Source organism: Anarhichas minor, unplaced genomic scaffold (assembly GCF_050575085.1).
Source record: "Anarhichas minor isolate MPS153535 unplaced genomic scaffold, ASM5057508v1 ptg000027l, whole genome shotgun sequence".
Classification (NCBI taxonomy): Eukaryota; Metazoa; Chordata; class Actinopteri; order Perciformes; family Anarhichadidae; genus Anarhichas; species Anarhichas minor.
In genome coordinates this window covers 2263669-2279982 of record NW_027466473.1, presented here as the reverse complement: position 1 = coordinate 2279982, position 16314 = coordinate 2263669, and the positions used below count along the sequence as shown (strand labels likewise).

The 16314-nt window shown below is 40.8% G+C and overlaps 2 protein-coding genes, 1 long non-coding RNA gene and 1 other non-coding gene across 5 annotated transcripts; 1 reads left to right on the top strand and 3 right to left on the bottom strand.

Annotated features, from left to right (window-relative positions):
• Positions 1-2138: 2138 nt before the first annotated feature.
• On the bottom strand, positions 2139-6771 carry hspa8 (heat shock protein 8). Its single transcript, XM_076102223.1, has 9 exons — positions 6616-6771; positions 5371-5580; positions 4742-4947; positions 4509-4661; positions 3750-4305; positions 3368-3570; positions 2972-3170; positions 2660-2892; positions 2139-2574 (listed from the first exon to the last, which is right to left on the bottom strand). The coding sequence occupies exons 2-9, from the start codon at positions 5573-5575 to the stop codon at positions 2386-2388; spliced, it is 1944 nt and encodes a 647-aa protein (XP_075958338.1). The 5' UTR covers positions 5576-5580; positions 6616-6771; the 3' UTR covers positions 2139-2385.
• Positions 3240-3332, bottom strand: LOC142961366 (small nucleolar RNA SNORD14). The gene has a single exon (XR_012956783.1). It is a non-coding gene; the product is annotated as a small nucleolar RNA SNORD14 (small nucleolar RNA).
• LOC142960407 (uncharacterized) lies at positions 6290-11334 on the top strand. Its single transcript, XR_012956312.1, has 2 exons — positions 6290-6359; positions 9405-11334. It is a non-coding gene; the product is annotated as an uncharacterized LOC142960407 (long non-coding RNA).
• On the bottom strand, positions 8126-15060 carry crtam (cytotoxic and regulatory T cell molecule). 2 transcript variants are annotated; one of them, XM_076102224.1, is made up of 11 exons: positions 14998-15060; positions 13518-13658; positions 13241-13393; positions 12960-13079; positions 12162-12326; positions 11462-11725; positions 9919-9996; positions 9671-9739; positions 9394-9543; positions 9189-9290; positions 8126-8501 (listed from the first exon to the last, which is right to left on the bottom strand). In XM_076102224.1, exons 1-11 carry the CDS (start codon positions 15041-15043, stop codon positions 8326-8328), a joined length of 1464 nt encoding a protein of 487 aa, XP_075958339.1. In that variant the 5' UTR covers positions 15044-15060; the 3' UTR covers positions 8126-8325. The 2 variants fall into 2 exon arrangements, with proteins under 2 accessions (XP_075958339.1, XP_075958340.1); XM_076102225.1 differs by having other exon boundaries at positions 9189-9275.
• Between the last annotated feature and the right edge of the window lie 1254 nt (positions 15061-16314).

Below are 16314 nucleotides of genomic sequence, written 5' to 3'. Positions count from 1 at the left end.
CCGACGCACACATGCTGCCTTCAAGTGCTCCTTAGAAAAGCTAAGACTTTTTTTATGAGAATTAATACACTATCGATGTATTTTTGCGGCAGACATTTCTTCACAGCCAAACAGATGTATCTACAAATGAATAGTCGTATTGGAACTTTTTTAACAATTTTAAAAACTGCCGTTATTCAACAATATATATCGTCATATCACTTACCATAATATTGAGGATCTCCCTCACCATTTCACACTTTTTGCATGCGCTCCACGTCTCGTCGTCTCACTAAATTAACTGTCATGTGTTGTTAAGTAGAGGTTCACATACAACTTTGGCTGAGATAGTCAAGAACGCAGCTTCGACCAGTAGATGTCGCTATAAAGGTGCATCTCAGTGAATTAGAATAATTAACGAAAGGTTAATTTATTTCAGTAATTCAATTCAAAAAGTGAAAGTCATATATTATATAGATTCATTACACACAGGGTGATATATTTCAAGCATTTATTTCTTTTAATTTCGATGATTATGGTTTACAGCTAATGAGAACCCAAAATTCAGTATCTCAGAAAATTTGAATATTGTGAATAAGTTGAATATTGTAGACTCATGGTGTCACTCTAATCAGCTAATGAACTCAAAACTGAGTCTTTAAATGGTCTCTCAGTCTGGTTCAGTAGGCTACACAATCATGGGGGACATTGACACCCTCCACAAGGAGGGTAAGCCACAAAAGGTAATTGCTAAAGAAGCTGGCTGTTCAGTGCTGTATCCAAGCATATTAATGGAAAGTTGAGTGGAAGGAAAAAGTGTGGTAGAAAAAGGTGCACAAGCAACTGGGATAACCGCAGCCTTGTGAGGATTGTAAAGCAAAGCCCATTCAAGAATTTGGGGGAGATTCACAAGGAGTGGACTGCGGATGGAGTCAGTGCTTCAAGAGCCGCCACACAGACATATCCAGGACATGGGCTACAACTGTTCCATTCCTTGTGTCAAGCCACTCCTGAACCAGAGACAACGTCAGAAGCATCTTAGCTAAGGAGAAAAAGGACTAGAATGTTGCTCAGTGGTCTAATGTCCTTTCAGATGAAAGTAAATTTTGCATTTCATTTGGAAATCAAAGTCCCAGAGTCTGGAGGAAGAGAGGAGAGACACACAATCCAAGTTGTTTGAGGTCCAGTGTGAAGTTTCCACAGTCAGTGATGATTTGGGGAGCTGCTGGTGTTGGTCCACTGTGTTTTATCAAGTCCAAAGTCAGCGCAGCCGTCTACCAGGACATTTTAGAGCACTTCATGCTTCCCTCTGCTGACAAACTTTATGAAGATGCTGATTTCATTTTCCAGCAGGACTTGGCACCTGGCCACACTGCCAAAAGTGCCAATGCCTGGTTTAATGACCACGGTATCACTGTGCTTGATTGGCCAGCAAACTGGCCTGACCTAAACCCCATAGACAATGGGGTATTGTCAAGAGGAAGATGAGACACCAGACCCAACAATGCAGACAAGCTGAAGGCCGCTATCAAAGCAACCTGGGCTTCCATAACGCCTCAGCAGGCTGATCGCCTCCGTGCCATGCCGCATTGATGCAGTAATTCATGCAAAAGGAGCCCCGACCAAGTATTTAGTGTAGTACGCCAACATTTCTGTATTAACAATCCTTTTAATTGGTATTATGTAATATTTGCTGATACTGGATTTTCATTAGTTGTAACTCCAATCAAAATAAAGTTAAAATAAACACTTGAAATGTGTGTAATGAATCTAATAAGCGTTTCACTTTTTGAATTACTGAAATAAACTAACTTGTCAATGATATTCTAAATTTATTGAGATGCACCTGTATACCCAAATATGATTCCCAAACTAGGGGTACATTTTCTGTTTTGTGATTAAATTATTAATCCTTGAAAAATGCTTTCATCTCAGCACAAATCACCTCAAAATATTCTAATCCTACCTGCATATAAGAGAGATACAGGGCTTCTGGTGAAAACCTTCGTTACAATTTTACTAAGAGCCAGCAAGCACAATGCAGCCATTAAAGAAACTTCAAATACACAGATTATTCAATGCAACACTAAGTTACTAAATTAGTCATTGTCTGATGGAAGTTGAAGGATTCTACAGAGCATGAAGAAATTTGGTCAGCAGAGGGTTAAGATTTTTATTGTCAAGGCAGTGACATCTCAGTATACAAAACAATTTACCACACACGTGAACCGACAGCTCAACTGTGCCAACAAGTTGTTCCCAGTTGTGTCGCAAACCATGCAATAAGTGATCCCTGAACCCAGTTTTTATTTATTTTAAATACACTCTTTAGCTCGCTGTAACTGTGCTAAAAGAGGGTTACTTTCTTAGAAAACATCCAGGAGTAGCGGTTGAAGAGATGAATGTTTAGTCAACCTCCTCGATGGTTGGTCCGGAGGATCCACCACCGCCAGGTGCGGCACCACCAGCTCCAGGAAACCCACCAGCCATGCCTTCTGGCATACCACCGGCACTCTGGTACAGCTTGGTGATGATGGGGTTGCACACCTTCTCCAGCTCCTTCTGTTGATGCTCATACTCATCCCTCTCGGCAGTCTGCAAAACAAAGACATGCAAGTGTTCTGGCAAATTTTTCACAGCCAAAAATGAATAAATAGCCTACAAAAGATAGACGATTTACCTGGTTCTTGTCCAGCCAGCTGATGACCTCTTTGCACTTGTCCAAAATCTTTGTTTTGTCGTCATCACTGATCTTGCCAGCAAGCTTTTCATCCTCCACCGTGGACTTCATGTTAAAGGCATAGGACTCCAGGGCGTTCTTAGAAGACACCTTGTCACGTTGAACGTCGTCTTCAGCCTTGTACTTCTCAGCTTCCTGGACCATGCGTTCAATGTCCTCCTTGCTGAGGCGACCTAGGTCCAAATTGCAAATTGTTAGTAATTGTGTTACAGCACATTTGAGATTAGGTTTTGAGTCTAAAGAAAAACTCACCCTTGTCATTGGTGATTGTGATCTTGTTCTCCTTGCCGGTGCTCTTGTCTACAGCAGACACATTCATGATGCCATTGGCATCAATGTCAAATGTCACCTCAATCTGGGGAACACCACGAGGGGCAGGAGGGATGCCCGTCAGCTCAAACTTGCCCAGGAGATTGTTGTCCCTGGTCATGGCACGCTCACCCTCGTAGACCTGTTTGAAGTATGCAGGTTAAGCAGATAATTTTTGGAACAATGCGTCTACAGTTTTGACAACTGTATTTCGCTCAGACATCCAAGGAAGGTCAGGGCCATCTTTGGTCTTGCAACCTCTGGTGGAAACTACGAATGGGAGGAATAAACGTCATCACTGCGAAATTGAGAGACTGGTATAGTTCATGTTGTGCTTACCTGGATGAGCACACCAGGCTGGTTGTCAGAGTAGGTGGTGAAGGTTTGAGTCTGTTTTGTAGGAATGGTGGTGTTACGTTTGATCAGCACAGTCATGACACCTCCAGCAGTCTCAATACCTAGGGACAGAGGGGTGACGTCCAGAAGCAGCAGGTCCTGGACATTCTCAGACTTGTCACCAGACAGGATGGCAGCCTGGACAGCTGGAAAAACAAGCAGCGGTTAGACAAAGACAATTTTAAGTTTGAAACAAAAAAATAAAGTATAGGTCACCAAGGCTCATGATCTCCAGCTGCTATTGTTGTGCAGTGCTCATAATGCAAGCAACTGAGAGAAGGAAATATAAACTGATGTGCGCATCCATTTGGCTGAAGACACTTACCAGCACCATAAGCCACAGCTTCATCTGGATTGATGCTCTTGTTGAGCTCCTTTCCATTGAAGAAATCCTGGAGCAGCTTCTGAATCTTGGGGATACGGGTTGAGCCACCGACCAACACGATGTCATGAATCTGCCCCTTATCCATCTTAGCGTCACGGAGTGACTTCTCCACGGGGTCCAAGGTGCCACGGAAGAGGTCAGCGTTGAGCTCTTCAAAACGAGCCCTGGTGATTGATGTGTAGAAATCAACTCCCTCATACAAAGAGTCAATTTCGATGCTGGCCTGGGTGCTGGAAGACAGGGTGCGCTTCGCCCTCTCGCAAGCAGTGCGCAGACGACGGACAGCTCGCTTGTTGTCGCTGATGTCCTTCTTGTACTTGCGCTTGAACTCAGCGATAAAGTGGTTGACCATGCGGTTGTCAAAATCTTCCCCACCAAGATGTGTATCTCCAGCAGTGGACTTGACCTCAAAGATGCCATCCTCAATAGTCAAGATGGACACATCAAAGGTGCCACCACCAAGATCGAAGATGAGGACATTCCTTTCAGCGCCAACCTGAAATTAAAATATCGATAACATTCTCTAAAGCTACTCATTTATGATGAACTTCCTATATTTGGTCTGAGGTGTTACACTTTAGTCATGTTCTCTCTCTCTGGTGTATGTATATTTTATATGGACATTGCGTACATATACAATTTACATAAATTATAATATTGATCATTCACGTATAATCAGAATTGTTCCATGTTTTCTACCTTCTTGTCCAACCCATAGGCAATGGCAGCAGCAGTTGGTTCATTGATGATACGCAGGACATTGAGGCCAGAGATTGTCCCAGCATCCTTAGTGGCCTGGCGCTGGGAGTCGTTGAAGTAGGCAGGTACCGTAATTACAGCATTGTTGACAGTCTTAAACAAAAACAAGCCAGACATTAACATTTCCATCAAAGATTGCATTTTTTGGTCCTGGGTTATGCCAAATTACATACTTTTCCGAGGTAGGCTTCAGCAATCTCCTTCATCTTTGTCAGCACCATAGACGAGACCTCCTCTGGGTAGAAAGACTTTGACTCGCCCTTGTACTCTACTTGAACCTTGGGGCGAGTGTTGTCATTGATGACATTAAATGGCCAGTGCTTCATATCAGACTGCACAACAGCGTCGTCAAACCTGCGACCAATCAGCCGTTTAGCATCTGTAAAAAAATAAAGTTTATTTTAAAAATCAAAAAACATCTACTTTAATGTCAGCTTCCATTAAGATCAATCAGACATCCAAGGAAGGATTTAAGCCATCTTTGGTCTTTCAACCTCTGGTGGAAACTACGAATGGCAGGAAAATCGTCATCACAGTGTGGAAGTGCTTTCGACGGGTCATCTACGACCATTTATATTTCAGTCTGTCATTCTGACATGTTCATAGGAGTCAAAACTTCAACACCATGCATTGACAGGTGCCAGTCACTCATGCAGTATTGGGCTGCACTTTGAGGTGCAAAAACCAGATTACTTTATTTGAATCTGGAGTTTGTTGCCATTTTTCAGCAGACAAGCTTGACAAGAATGACATAAGACTACATTATTACTATTAAATACAAAAAGAAAACTGTAATTCATACCAAAAACTGTGTTGGTGGGGTTCATGGCAACTTGATTCTTGGCTGCATCTCCGATCAGCCTCTCTGAATCTGTGAAGGCCACATAGCTGGGTGTGGTCCTGTTGCCCTGATCATTGGCGATAATTTCAACTTTGCCATGCTGGAACACACCAACACAGGAGTAGGTGGTCCCAAGATCGATACCAACTGCTGGTCCCTTAGACATGATTCCTACACAAATAAAAGGAAGTGTTTTATTTGTTAATGTCATTGATTCAGTTTGACTTTTTCCAGTTTGTGTTGCCCGTACATGACACTGAAGTACAAATACTGACAAAAATTGAGGAGCTGAATAATTAGATGTGGCTGCAAAAGAAGATTTTAAAAGACCTCCAGTTTCTAAAGCATTTAAAAACGAATTAACATTTTATAATCCCAAGAGATGTAAATGGTGCTTGGATTTTTTTTCAGTCACGTTATCACGGGCACCAAGTAACAAAAATTCAGAGGTACACGACCAAGTGTCCACCATTTGGGGAGCCTACAGGCACCATGCGCTGGCCTTGACCAAGTCATTTCCTGGCGCACACCTCGGGCATCTTCACTAGGGAGGTTATGCTGGACTAGGCATAACCTAGCTGCCACAGATCAGGCATCTTGAGAGCATCACCCTAGACATGCCATGAGACATCAAATTTACCACAGACCGGAGTTAAGACCGAAAATTGGGGGAAAAAAGCAACTTTCTAGTTGGTTTATTACTACATAAGAGCAATAAACCATCCAACACATTACCATCAAACAGTTTGATCATAATTGTTAAGAGTGAACCGTAATAGCCTACAAATAATCTCAAGCGAATGGCGATAAGACTTTTGTTATGAAAAGTTAACCGGAAGTTTATTCATACCGGCTAGCTTGACAGTTTGTTTGAGAACATTCTCGAACATCTCAGGATCCCTACCCCCACCGTTCCCACGCTGCTAAGTAGCTAATGTTAGCTAATGCTCGTGAGTAACGTCCCTATCTTTACCAGCATAAGAGTATAATTTTCTACATTGTTAATCATCTTTATCGTTAAAGATCAGCAGAGTAATTAAAAAACAAAAGTACATTTCGAATGTCAGTAAATAACGTTACCGAAAGACTGAGTGAGCAATACGCTAAGGCCAACGTCCCTCACCCCATTGAAGAGACTCACGAGGGGTGTGGGGAGTTTAACTAAAATATATACATAATCCTGTGACTATTTAAATAATAACTTACCGAATTGATGAACCGAATGTGATTTTAGGTGCTATGTTGGAATGGACAGCGGCGAGGCTTGCTTGTCCTGGCCGGTATGAGAAGGGAAAGGGTGGCTTAACCGTTATCGCAGCTTTATATATGACCGGCAAAACAGCCAATGAGACGTCGAGTCTTTGAGTCTTTACCCAACGGTCCACCAATGACGCTTAGTATAGTTGATGACGTTGTTAACGATCCAGCATACTTCCTGTTTTATGATCTGTATTTCATAATCAAAATGAAAGACCGCATGGCTTGACTATACCTGGTGATGGATGTAGTTAGGTAAACGATATCCGATATTTTCTATCCATATTAACTATTTATGTATAACGTTAGACAAAAGAATGAGTTTATATTATTTTTCTATTGAGGAGTTATTGAGGAAATAAGAAAAGGCCAGCAGCGGTGATTAGTGCAGAGCAATGTACACATTGGGGGTAATACACAGAATAAACAGAATGGGTAGTTACGAATATGTTTACATGGTATGAACAATATTCACTGTTCCAGAACGCATTCACCAGACACCAAAACTTGGCACAATATCACTCCAGCCTTAAAAAAAACTCTGTTGGCTTCCTGTGTTCCACCAGATCAACTGATTCTGGCAGTGTTGTAATTTCCTTTAATAACTTCAACTGTTCCCACTTAATGTTTCACATATTTGATAAGTGTTTACTCGAGGAGGAGGAACGATGAGAGGTGGTCAGACTGTCCTAGGGAAAGGAACAGATCCTGTTATGATTTGCTCAACCTTTTTGTTCACCACAGATCGTACATTGGCAAGGAAAATGCTGGGTAGAGATAGCTTACGGAGTTTTAGTTTGTATCTCTGAAATTACCTGATAAAGTTGACCAAGTTGTGAAATCCAAGGTCCAAAAAGTCGAGTTGGCTGTATATTATCTGCAAGACTGCTTTGAGTAAACATACTTGAAACAAATAGGCAGATAATTAATTTACAGAATCAGGAGAGATGCTGAGCCTTTCGTTTTGCACACACCGCCATCTTGGTCATCATCATCTATTTCATGGCCTATTAGAACGTCTGCAGGGGCACCATCCGGTTTGAATTTACACACTTGGTTATGTTTGGCTTCTAGCTTGAAGGCATGCGGTTAGGCTGTGGACCCAGACAGGTGGTGCTCTGTGGCCTGGACACTTCACTTATTTCCGCACAGTTAGCAATTGGTTTTGAGTTGCTATGTGTAGATTTGAACCCAGCCAGGAGTACATCACATCCCTAGATAGAAATAGTAGAAATAATACTGGATGTAACTCCAGCTCTATGAATAAATGCACTGTTCTATTCTAGTTGTTGATTGTAAAAGGTGGGTGAACAGCGGGTGCCCTGGTGTTTTATAGTCTGTGGTCACTACCTTTTGACTGGGGGGCTGGTCTTAGGGTGCCGATTGGAGCCATGATGGCGTTCGCCAAAGTTACATTCAGTTAAGAATCACTCATCCATGTTCAAACAAAGCATGCCAGTCTGTTCTAGCAAAACATAATTTATTGGTTCATGTCAAGACAAAATGTATACAATATTTACACGGTTATAAGCAAGTTACCACATTATTTTCTGTGTAAACATACACTCTTTGCTCCAGTAAAAAGCTAATCAGTTTAATCTGTGAGCATTCTACTGGTGCTCATGATATTACTGATATTGTACTGTATTTTACAGATTGTCATAGCTCTGTCTCCTTTATGTCACACTTGGCTAAAGTTTGTCCCGGGGTTTGAGGTTGAGAAGGCTGCTCTTTATTTACACTCTCTGCTGCTGCCATCGCATTTGTGTTTATCACTGAGCTTATCACTGTTGGTTTCTCAACAACGTACTGTGTGAATGCCTTGTTGAAGAGCCCTGAGAGAGAGAGAGAGAGAGAGAGAGGGAGAGAGAGAGAGAGAGAGACTTTTACAATCAGTGATTCATTGCATAAAGAGATTACTGCCCTTTTTCTGTGGAAAGACCAGTACTGCAAGTTTAATGAATCACCTGAGACTGTGAAGTAAAATAGTTTTTTTTTAAAGATTTCAGGAATTCAGGAGAAAAATTAGGTGGTAGTGTAATAAGACAACTAGAATATACTAATATATGTGCTAACATACAGATACACATGATGTACACGTACAGAAACAGCACTAAAAGAAGGGCTGACCAGTAGTTAATGTAAAGGGTTTAATACATTTTAATATAATTAAATGTTTTGATGTTGTTGAATTGAACTCAGAATTTCTGGTTGGGTTCCTTGGTCAGCTCAAATGACCTTTATTCCCCAATTTTTCCAACAATCAGCAAACAGTCTCCACCTAACCATGTTTTACTGAGCTTCATTCATTTCTAAAAGCTAAAAGTTGTATTCAGTCCCATTCAATTTCAAACAATAGCACAACATTTCTGAAAATGATCCATGTCTTTACAAAGCATGTCATGGGGACAAGATAAATTCAAATGTTTGCAGTTGTATTCCAGTCTCTGCTGGCATGAATGTTTCTCAGTACTTTTCCACATTTCCTCTGCTTTAAAAAGAGTGCTGAATCATCTGCTCACCTCTTCGCCTCTGTCCTTGGGCGTTCCTCTCTTCCTGGCTTGATTTTGATTTACTGCTCTCCTCTGATGGATCAGTGTCCTCATTCTCTGTAACAAAAAAAACTGTCATACTTTTTTAAAAATATAATTTCAACATGAAAGCACTTGTACCTTTGTGGTGTAATTACAAGATGCTGTGCAGAAAATGAGAATATGTTCTGCTTACCTCTTTTCCAGGCAATGTGCGCTCTCCTCAGCTTGATGGCAAAGAAAATGACGACCACCAGGAGACCGAAGATCAGGCATGTAACCAGGAAGACCAGTAATGATGGACTTCCTCCGGTTCTTGTCGGCATCTTTGGGTCATTAAAGCTCCCTGGAAATTAACACAATGCTAGTTAGTTCAGCAAAACCTGAATCACTTTAAAGACTGTTATCTCATTCTCATTTTCATAGCAGGCCAACTGAACTTCAGGCAACCCCTGTTAAAAATGTGAATGTACCTGTTCTGTTTCCATCCGTACTGTTATTGGATGTGATGTCCTCTGTTGTCTCAGAGACAGAAGTCCAGCCTATGAGGCATTATGGAGAAGAAAGGTACACTAAATAACACTTAAAAAAGCTCCTACAGTCGACCCTGTTTTCTAAGTGGAACAATGCAGCTGTGGTTGTTCAGACGTACCACTAGGTGGGATCAGACATCTGTCAAGAATAGTTTTGCATAGAATCTTACAACACACTCATATCATACCTGTTGTGTTTGTTGCATTACTGACGATGTCATTCCTCCTCCTGGTCGAGCCTGATACAATAGAGGTTGCTGAGTCATCTATAAGAAATAAAGACAATTTGATAAGCCTCATGAGAAAATAGTTTTCATAAAAGCTACTTTTTCTTTTAAAGGTGCAACATGTAAGATGTGGCCAGAATCTTAGTTTAGGACATTAAACAAATTAACTAACATTGTCAACAGAATGTGAAGAGATGTCAATAACCTCAAGGTACTGTGTTGCAGAGATATCTATTAAAATGAGCATGCAGCTAACCCCGTCCTGTCTTGTAATACCACTTGAACCTTGAGAGTCATAGTGTCCAGTCTGCCCTCCAGAACATGAGAGAACAAAGAAGTAGATATAATACATTCATGGGCCGTGTATATTTTGATAGTTTGTTTAATGGATTAAATCCAAATCGGATGAAACAGGAAAATAACGTCCTCCTCGCCACCAAGGAGGCTGCTTTGCAGAGAGGAAAGCAGATTGCAGTTAGCAGTCAGCCCAAATTCAGCCAGCGGTCCAGACCCCAGCTCTGGGAGTCTGATCCCAGGGAACTGCCCCGACTCCCCACCGGATCAGCAAGCTTTCTGTTGCTGCCGCAACAAAGGTTTGACCAGACCCTCCACCAGCCCGCTGTGACTCCTGTGACAGTGCTGGGTTTCCGCTGGCCAAATCCAAGCCACGGGTAACATAGAAGATAGCAGTGTTCTTTTGACCGGCTTTCAGAGTTTCAGCAGTTTGGTTGAATTTGACGTATTCTTGCCCCGCTGTTAGTAAGTATGCTTTTTTCAAATCTAATGACTGAAATGCTGCCCCCTATTTGTTTGGAGCAGGTGGCCAGATCTTACACATTGCACCTTTAAATGATTTCCGTAATGCATCAAGACTGGGAGATGAACTAAATGTTATTTAAGAAGCTGGAAACTGTAAGCTGTTTTAATGTAAAAAAGGATTTGAATTTAAATATTTAAGAAAATGTAAACAGCAGTTTTTTGAGCTGGGATCTCTCTATACTCAGTGTATCTTTATATGCAAAACTCTGTGTATCACTTAACAGAGTTTCACACTATATTTGGAGACTTCCGTCACAGGAAACAGATTTAGTATCACAACTAGTGGTGGTTATGCGCCTGGTCTAAATGCATTGTGAAGCTATCTGTATCTGTAGTTTCCATCTTATGGGCTCAGATTCAGGTATTTCAATAATAAGAAAAATAAGTGAAAGAGAAAAAATATTTGTATGAATAAAAAATGATTTAAAGAAATGTCATGTAGACATTAATATTATGTTTTATGAATTTTGAGTCTTTCAGGCATGCCATAATTTACCATTTGAAACATTTATTCTGCCATGTTACATTAAAATAACCTTTTTGTTGTTGTTGTTTAAAGATTCTTTAGGACTGTTCCTTTTGTGTTCCTCATCTCATGTCTGCGTATCATCCGATGTGGAATATCTTGTCACTTAAAGTCCATGTAACATAAATATGATACATCAATGAAAACTGACCCACTCACCACTAGTGCTGAGATGTGAGCCTGTGGATGTAACATGGACCAGAGGACGTCCACTGGGTGCTGTGACTGTCTTTGGCTCATAGGAGGAAAACAGCTGATTGGAGGGAGCAGTTGATAACGTTATAGAGCTCTCTGATGACGGCCCCTTCACGTCTCTGGTTGCAAGGTACACTGTTGTTCTCCTGTGTCTGAACCATTCGGTTGTTGTTCCTGGTACCTTTGTTGACCCTCGAGGCTGGGTTGTAGGGGAAGTGGTCGTTGTTGCTGTGACATCAAGGGGATTTCAATTATTACTAAGCAGAAGTAGCATTAAATACATGGACAGTCTAAGTGAAAACTCTTGCTGACTGATTTTAACAATCTGCAGATAACACATCTGTATTTTATTTATTTTTTTAGAATACAGGAAACCCGACCATTACACCCACCACATAGAAAGAGGAAATCACATGGGGCAGTTTTTTTTTTTGGTCAGTTTCACAGCCTGGTGCTGTGGACAGTGTCATGGAGAAACTTGTGAGAAAATAACCCTCTCCAGTGCTTTCCCTGCTTTGTGACGTCACAACTACATTGTCAATGTTCCTCAAATATCAGCCATTAAGCAGAAGTACTTCAAGTAAACAAGTTTTGGTTAATGCAAGCGCCATTTTTACTCCATTTCTCTGGCGGCGAAAGTTGGAAGTGAATAAATTGTACTCACGGTCTGGTCTAATTTTGACAAAGTTCATCAGAGGTGGTGAGTGCAGAGCTGGATGGCGAACAAGGCATTTGACTGTGATCCTGTTGTCAACTGAGCGAATTTGTAGCATATCCATTGAGACATATTTGTTGTCTTCATATTTTCTAACTTCTTCTTGGCCAGGAGCTGTGGAATAGGACAGATGTCATTATTTTTATGCAGGTGTATGAGGTTACAAAGAACAATCAAAATATGAGATTGTTGAAAACCGTCGAAAGAGAGTTTCAACTGTTAATCTTCTCTATAATCTATATAATCTAGTTCGGTCATTAAAGGACAATGTTGAAGGTTATGGCCGTCACCAGGGCTTAACATCCGCCAACTCACTAACCCACCATAAGGTGATAAAGATTATGTCATGGAGAGATGAGCCCACTCTGTGGTTGCCGAGTCTGATTTCAAAACACCCACAAAAGAGCATTTGCAAAGGGCTGGCTGTTCAAAAACAATGACAATGTCCAAGTATACTGTTATTTTTATTCATATATTCACTGCACTGGGCACAAAAAGATTGAATGACACCAAAATCAGAAGGTGACATTTCATCTCTCTAGTGTAGAACATTTTCTTTAAGTAGAGATTCAGAATAGCAGAGAGCAAAGAACACCACCAGCACGCAGCTAAAGGTGGCAAGTTATGAGCCTTTATGAGTCAGATTCATGGTATTACCTTATATGCCTCACTTTGGTTCACTTCTTCATTACAGCATAGCTTTTGCAATTTTTTCTAAGTCCACATCTTCTGTTATTACAAACTTACCAATAATTTCAGGTCCATTGTCCAATTTCCAGGAGATTTCGGGAGGATAGTGGTTCCCCTCAGCTGTGCATTTTATGACATACTTTCCTTCATGCTTAGCTACTTCGATTTTGGGACGGCCTTTAAAACAATCAACACCAGAGCAGATGTTATGACATTATTATGAATCACATCATCAATGGTCGGGACGAGTCGTAGTGAAGGTTAGTAAAAATCATTGTCAATGTCACATAGTTGGCTTGAACAATAATGCAATCTGTGACAAAATCCATTATTCTCACCTAACACTGTCACCTCCACTTTCTTCTCTGTTGTGTGAGCGCCATACTGAGAGCACGTGTAGTTGCCTCCATCTTTGAAGTTGATGTTGGAAATTCTTATGGTGAATTCTGATTGAGACAGTTTGTTGATGCTGTAGCGCTTGTCCTTTAAAGCTGGGAGCGAGTGAGGGAAAAATAAAAAGATGTTTAATATCCGTAACTAAAAAGTCAGAGACAATTTGGGTTGCTGTTTAGTTGAGTGATTGAGTGATTGAAGCAAGAGATATATCATATTCACCTTGATTATTATTGAAGAACATAATATATCCTTCAGGGTTCTTCCAGTCGACATGGGTCATGTGAGCGTTAGTAACTGGGCAGCTTAAGCTGAGTGTCTGACCTTTTTTTACAGTCACACGCAGCCACACCGCAAGTGAAACTGCAATCAAACAAATAGAAACATCAATTTCATTGTAAATTCCCACTGAGAGCACAATGTCATTTTCACAGCACTGCAGTTTAATGATACACATAACATTTCATAAAATGACACCAATTCTAGGCAACGACTCCTTTAGTCCTCACAAGCAACCTACTAGTGGAATTAAAGTCCAGAGTAGATGAAGCATGTTTCCCTCCCTTGCACACAGAGGTGTCCGAACCCTGTTTCTCACAATTTGACTCATCTGTGCCTGGGACTGTGAGTGTGTGTGTGTGTTTGTGTGGGGGTGGTGTGACAGGAAAGAAAAACGACTGTTCTTCACTGTACTGCAACTAGAAAAGAAGCAACCCCCCTGTCACACACATAATGCATATTTTCATGTGACAGGAAGTAATGTGGTGAGTTCTTTCATGGTGAAAGAGAAAGTAAAGGTGGGTGTCGGAGAAATACTGCGGGTTGTTCTCAGGGGCTTTGGGTGCTTTTTCTTTCCTATGGGGTGAGAATGACGAGCTATTTGGAAAAAACACTTGTGGGGGCATACTGACACCGGCAGTGAGGACAGTGGGCTTCAAGGGTCAGAGGTTATGAAGACTTGTTCACACTCGTGGGTTATGTTATAGATATAACATTATATTAGCTGAACATTGGAACATATGAAAATGATACGAGTTATACCTTTTTTACCGTACTGTATGGCAACATGTTTTTGAGAGTATTCTCTAGACTTTAGTTATTGGTCTTCAGAATTTTTTCAAGTTCTTAAAACCTGATTTATAAAGAACATTTTATTTCAAAGGAAATACTATATGCAATGTAAATCAATCACATCACATAAGAGCAAATAAGCTGTTATTTGCAGTATACATACATAAAGAACGTGTTAGAATGTGGGTGAATGAAATGTCTAAAATCATTAAATAAAATGTAAAAACGTGGGGAAGTTGGATGGAAATCCAAATGGGGATGCAATTCATCAAAGGTGCTGTTGACTGATTCAAAAACCTTTCATGTAAAACATACAAATTAAAAGCACGAGCTCAGGCAACATTGCTTTTTTGATGACGACAAGTGCAACCATTTGATTTGTCAGAAGCATCAGAGTTTATTACTTGGCCCAAATATTCCCCGATAAACATTCACATTTTGAAACATCACACATTGCCATAGAAAGACGACTACTGTCACTGTCATATGTTAGGAAGCCATGAGCAAAACCATAACTTCCAGTATGTTTTTCTGCCGGTTTTTAATTATCAGGTTCATGTCTCATTTCAGCATTAACTACTTCACATAACAAAGCGTACCTGTCAACAAGTATTGAAAGTGAAGGACTCACCCTGTATGAGCAACACGAAGACGCTGAGCTGTAGCTTCAGTTCCATCTCACTAACAATCACACTTCGACTCTGCCGCGTTTCCTCATCTCTCAATCTATTTGTACTCTGCTGAGGGACCTTCCATGACATCACAGCCCTGTGGTTTCCATAGACTTTTTGGTTTAAGGGACTATCATGTGATACCTAGTAAAAGTACAAGGTTAAAAGTTCAGGATTCATACATATTATTTATTTATTCATTTTCAATTTAGCAGGGACACTGTACTATACATATATCCTACCAGATATTGCTAAATGCTCATTTTCATCTGTAGTCCATGAGCAGAGGTGACAAGTGCTGTTTAGGTTGCAGCGATAAAGATCAGATGTATCAAAAACCTTATGATTTAAACACCAATCAAAAAATGAACAACCACCAGGGAGCATACTATCAGCAATCCCAATACCATTAGCTCATGTCTGAAAATGATTGTTGTAGTTATGCTATCCAACAATCGTAGTCACTGAATAAAAAAGATAATAATCTTGATGTTCCAGCATGGCAAAGTTGAAATCATCGCCAATGATCAGGGCAACAGGACCACACCCAGCTATGTGGCCTTCACAGAGAGGCTGATCGGAGATGCAGCCAAGAATCAAGTTGCCATTCACCCCACCAACACAGTTTTTGATAAGGTTGCAGCAGGGGGAAGTGATATACAGTATGTCAGGAAATATTTACTTCTCCCAATGAAGATTTTGATTACTTATGAGGGTGCAAAAAAAAATGCTGCTAAACTGCTGCAGTGTTATCCCAACAGCAGATGGTTAAATGCTCATCTTGCCTATTTCAATGCAGGAAGCTGAGAAGTACCTGAGGACAAGGTATCTTCTAAGAACGCCCTGGAGTCCTATGCCTTTAACATGAAGTCCACGGTGGAGGATGAAAAGCTTGCTGGCAAGATCAGTGATGACGACAAACAGAAGAATGATTTACTCACGCTTTACTTTTGAAGTAAGCAGTGCAGATTTCATTGCAATTCAAAATTTCAATGGGTCTCGAATTTTGTAGGTTTACATAACCGCTAAGCTCTATAGATATGTCATTGATGTCATCAGAGAATGATGAGAATATGTGGTTAGATACCTGCTGGAATGCCAGGGAGCTGGTGGAGGATCCTTTGGACCACCAGAGGATTAATCAGGAAGCTGATTAATCACATTCATATATCTGAATGTGGATATGAATGGACATTCCCAGAGACCTAATACGTCACACTCACGATGATAAGTGATATTTGCTGTGTGAACATCTGAACATCTGAATCACGTGTCTT

Coding starts and splice junctions, on each gene's coding strand:
- hspa8 (XM_076102223.1), bottom strand. CDS start 5,575: ATGTCTAAGGGACCAGCAGTTGGTATCGATCTTGGGACCACCTACTCC. Junction 4,948..5,370: donor CCCCACCAACACAGTTTTTG/GTATGAATTACA, acceptor ATTTTTTTACAG/ATGCTAAACGGCTGATTGGT. Junction 2,893..2,971: donor CACAATCACCAATGACAAGG/GTGAGTTTTTCT, acceptor ATTTGGACCTAG/GTCGCCTCAGCAAGGAGGAC.
- crtam (XM_076102224.1), bottom strand. CDS start 15,043: ATGGAACTGAAGCTACAGCTCAGCGTCTTCGTGTTGCTCATACAGG. Junction 12,327..12,959: donor CAATGGACCTGAAATTATTG/GTAAGTTTGTAA, acceptor CCTATTCCACAG/CTCCTGGCCAAGAAGAAGTT. Junction 9,544..9,670: donor TACGGATGGAAACAGAACAG/GTACATTCACAT, acceptor GTTAATTTCCAG/GGAGCTTTAATGACCCAAAG.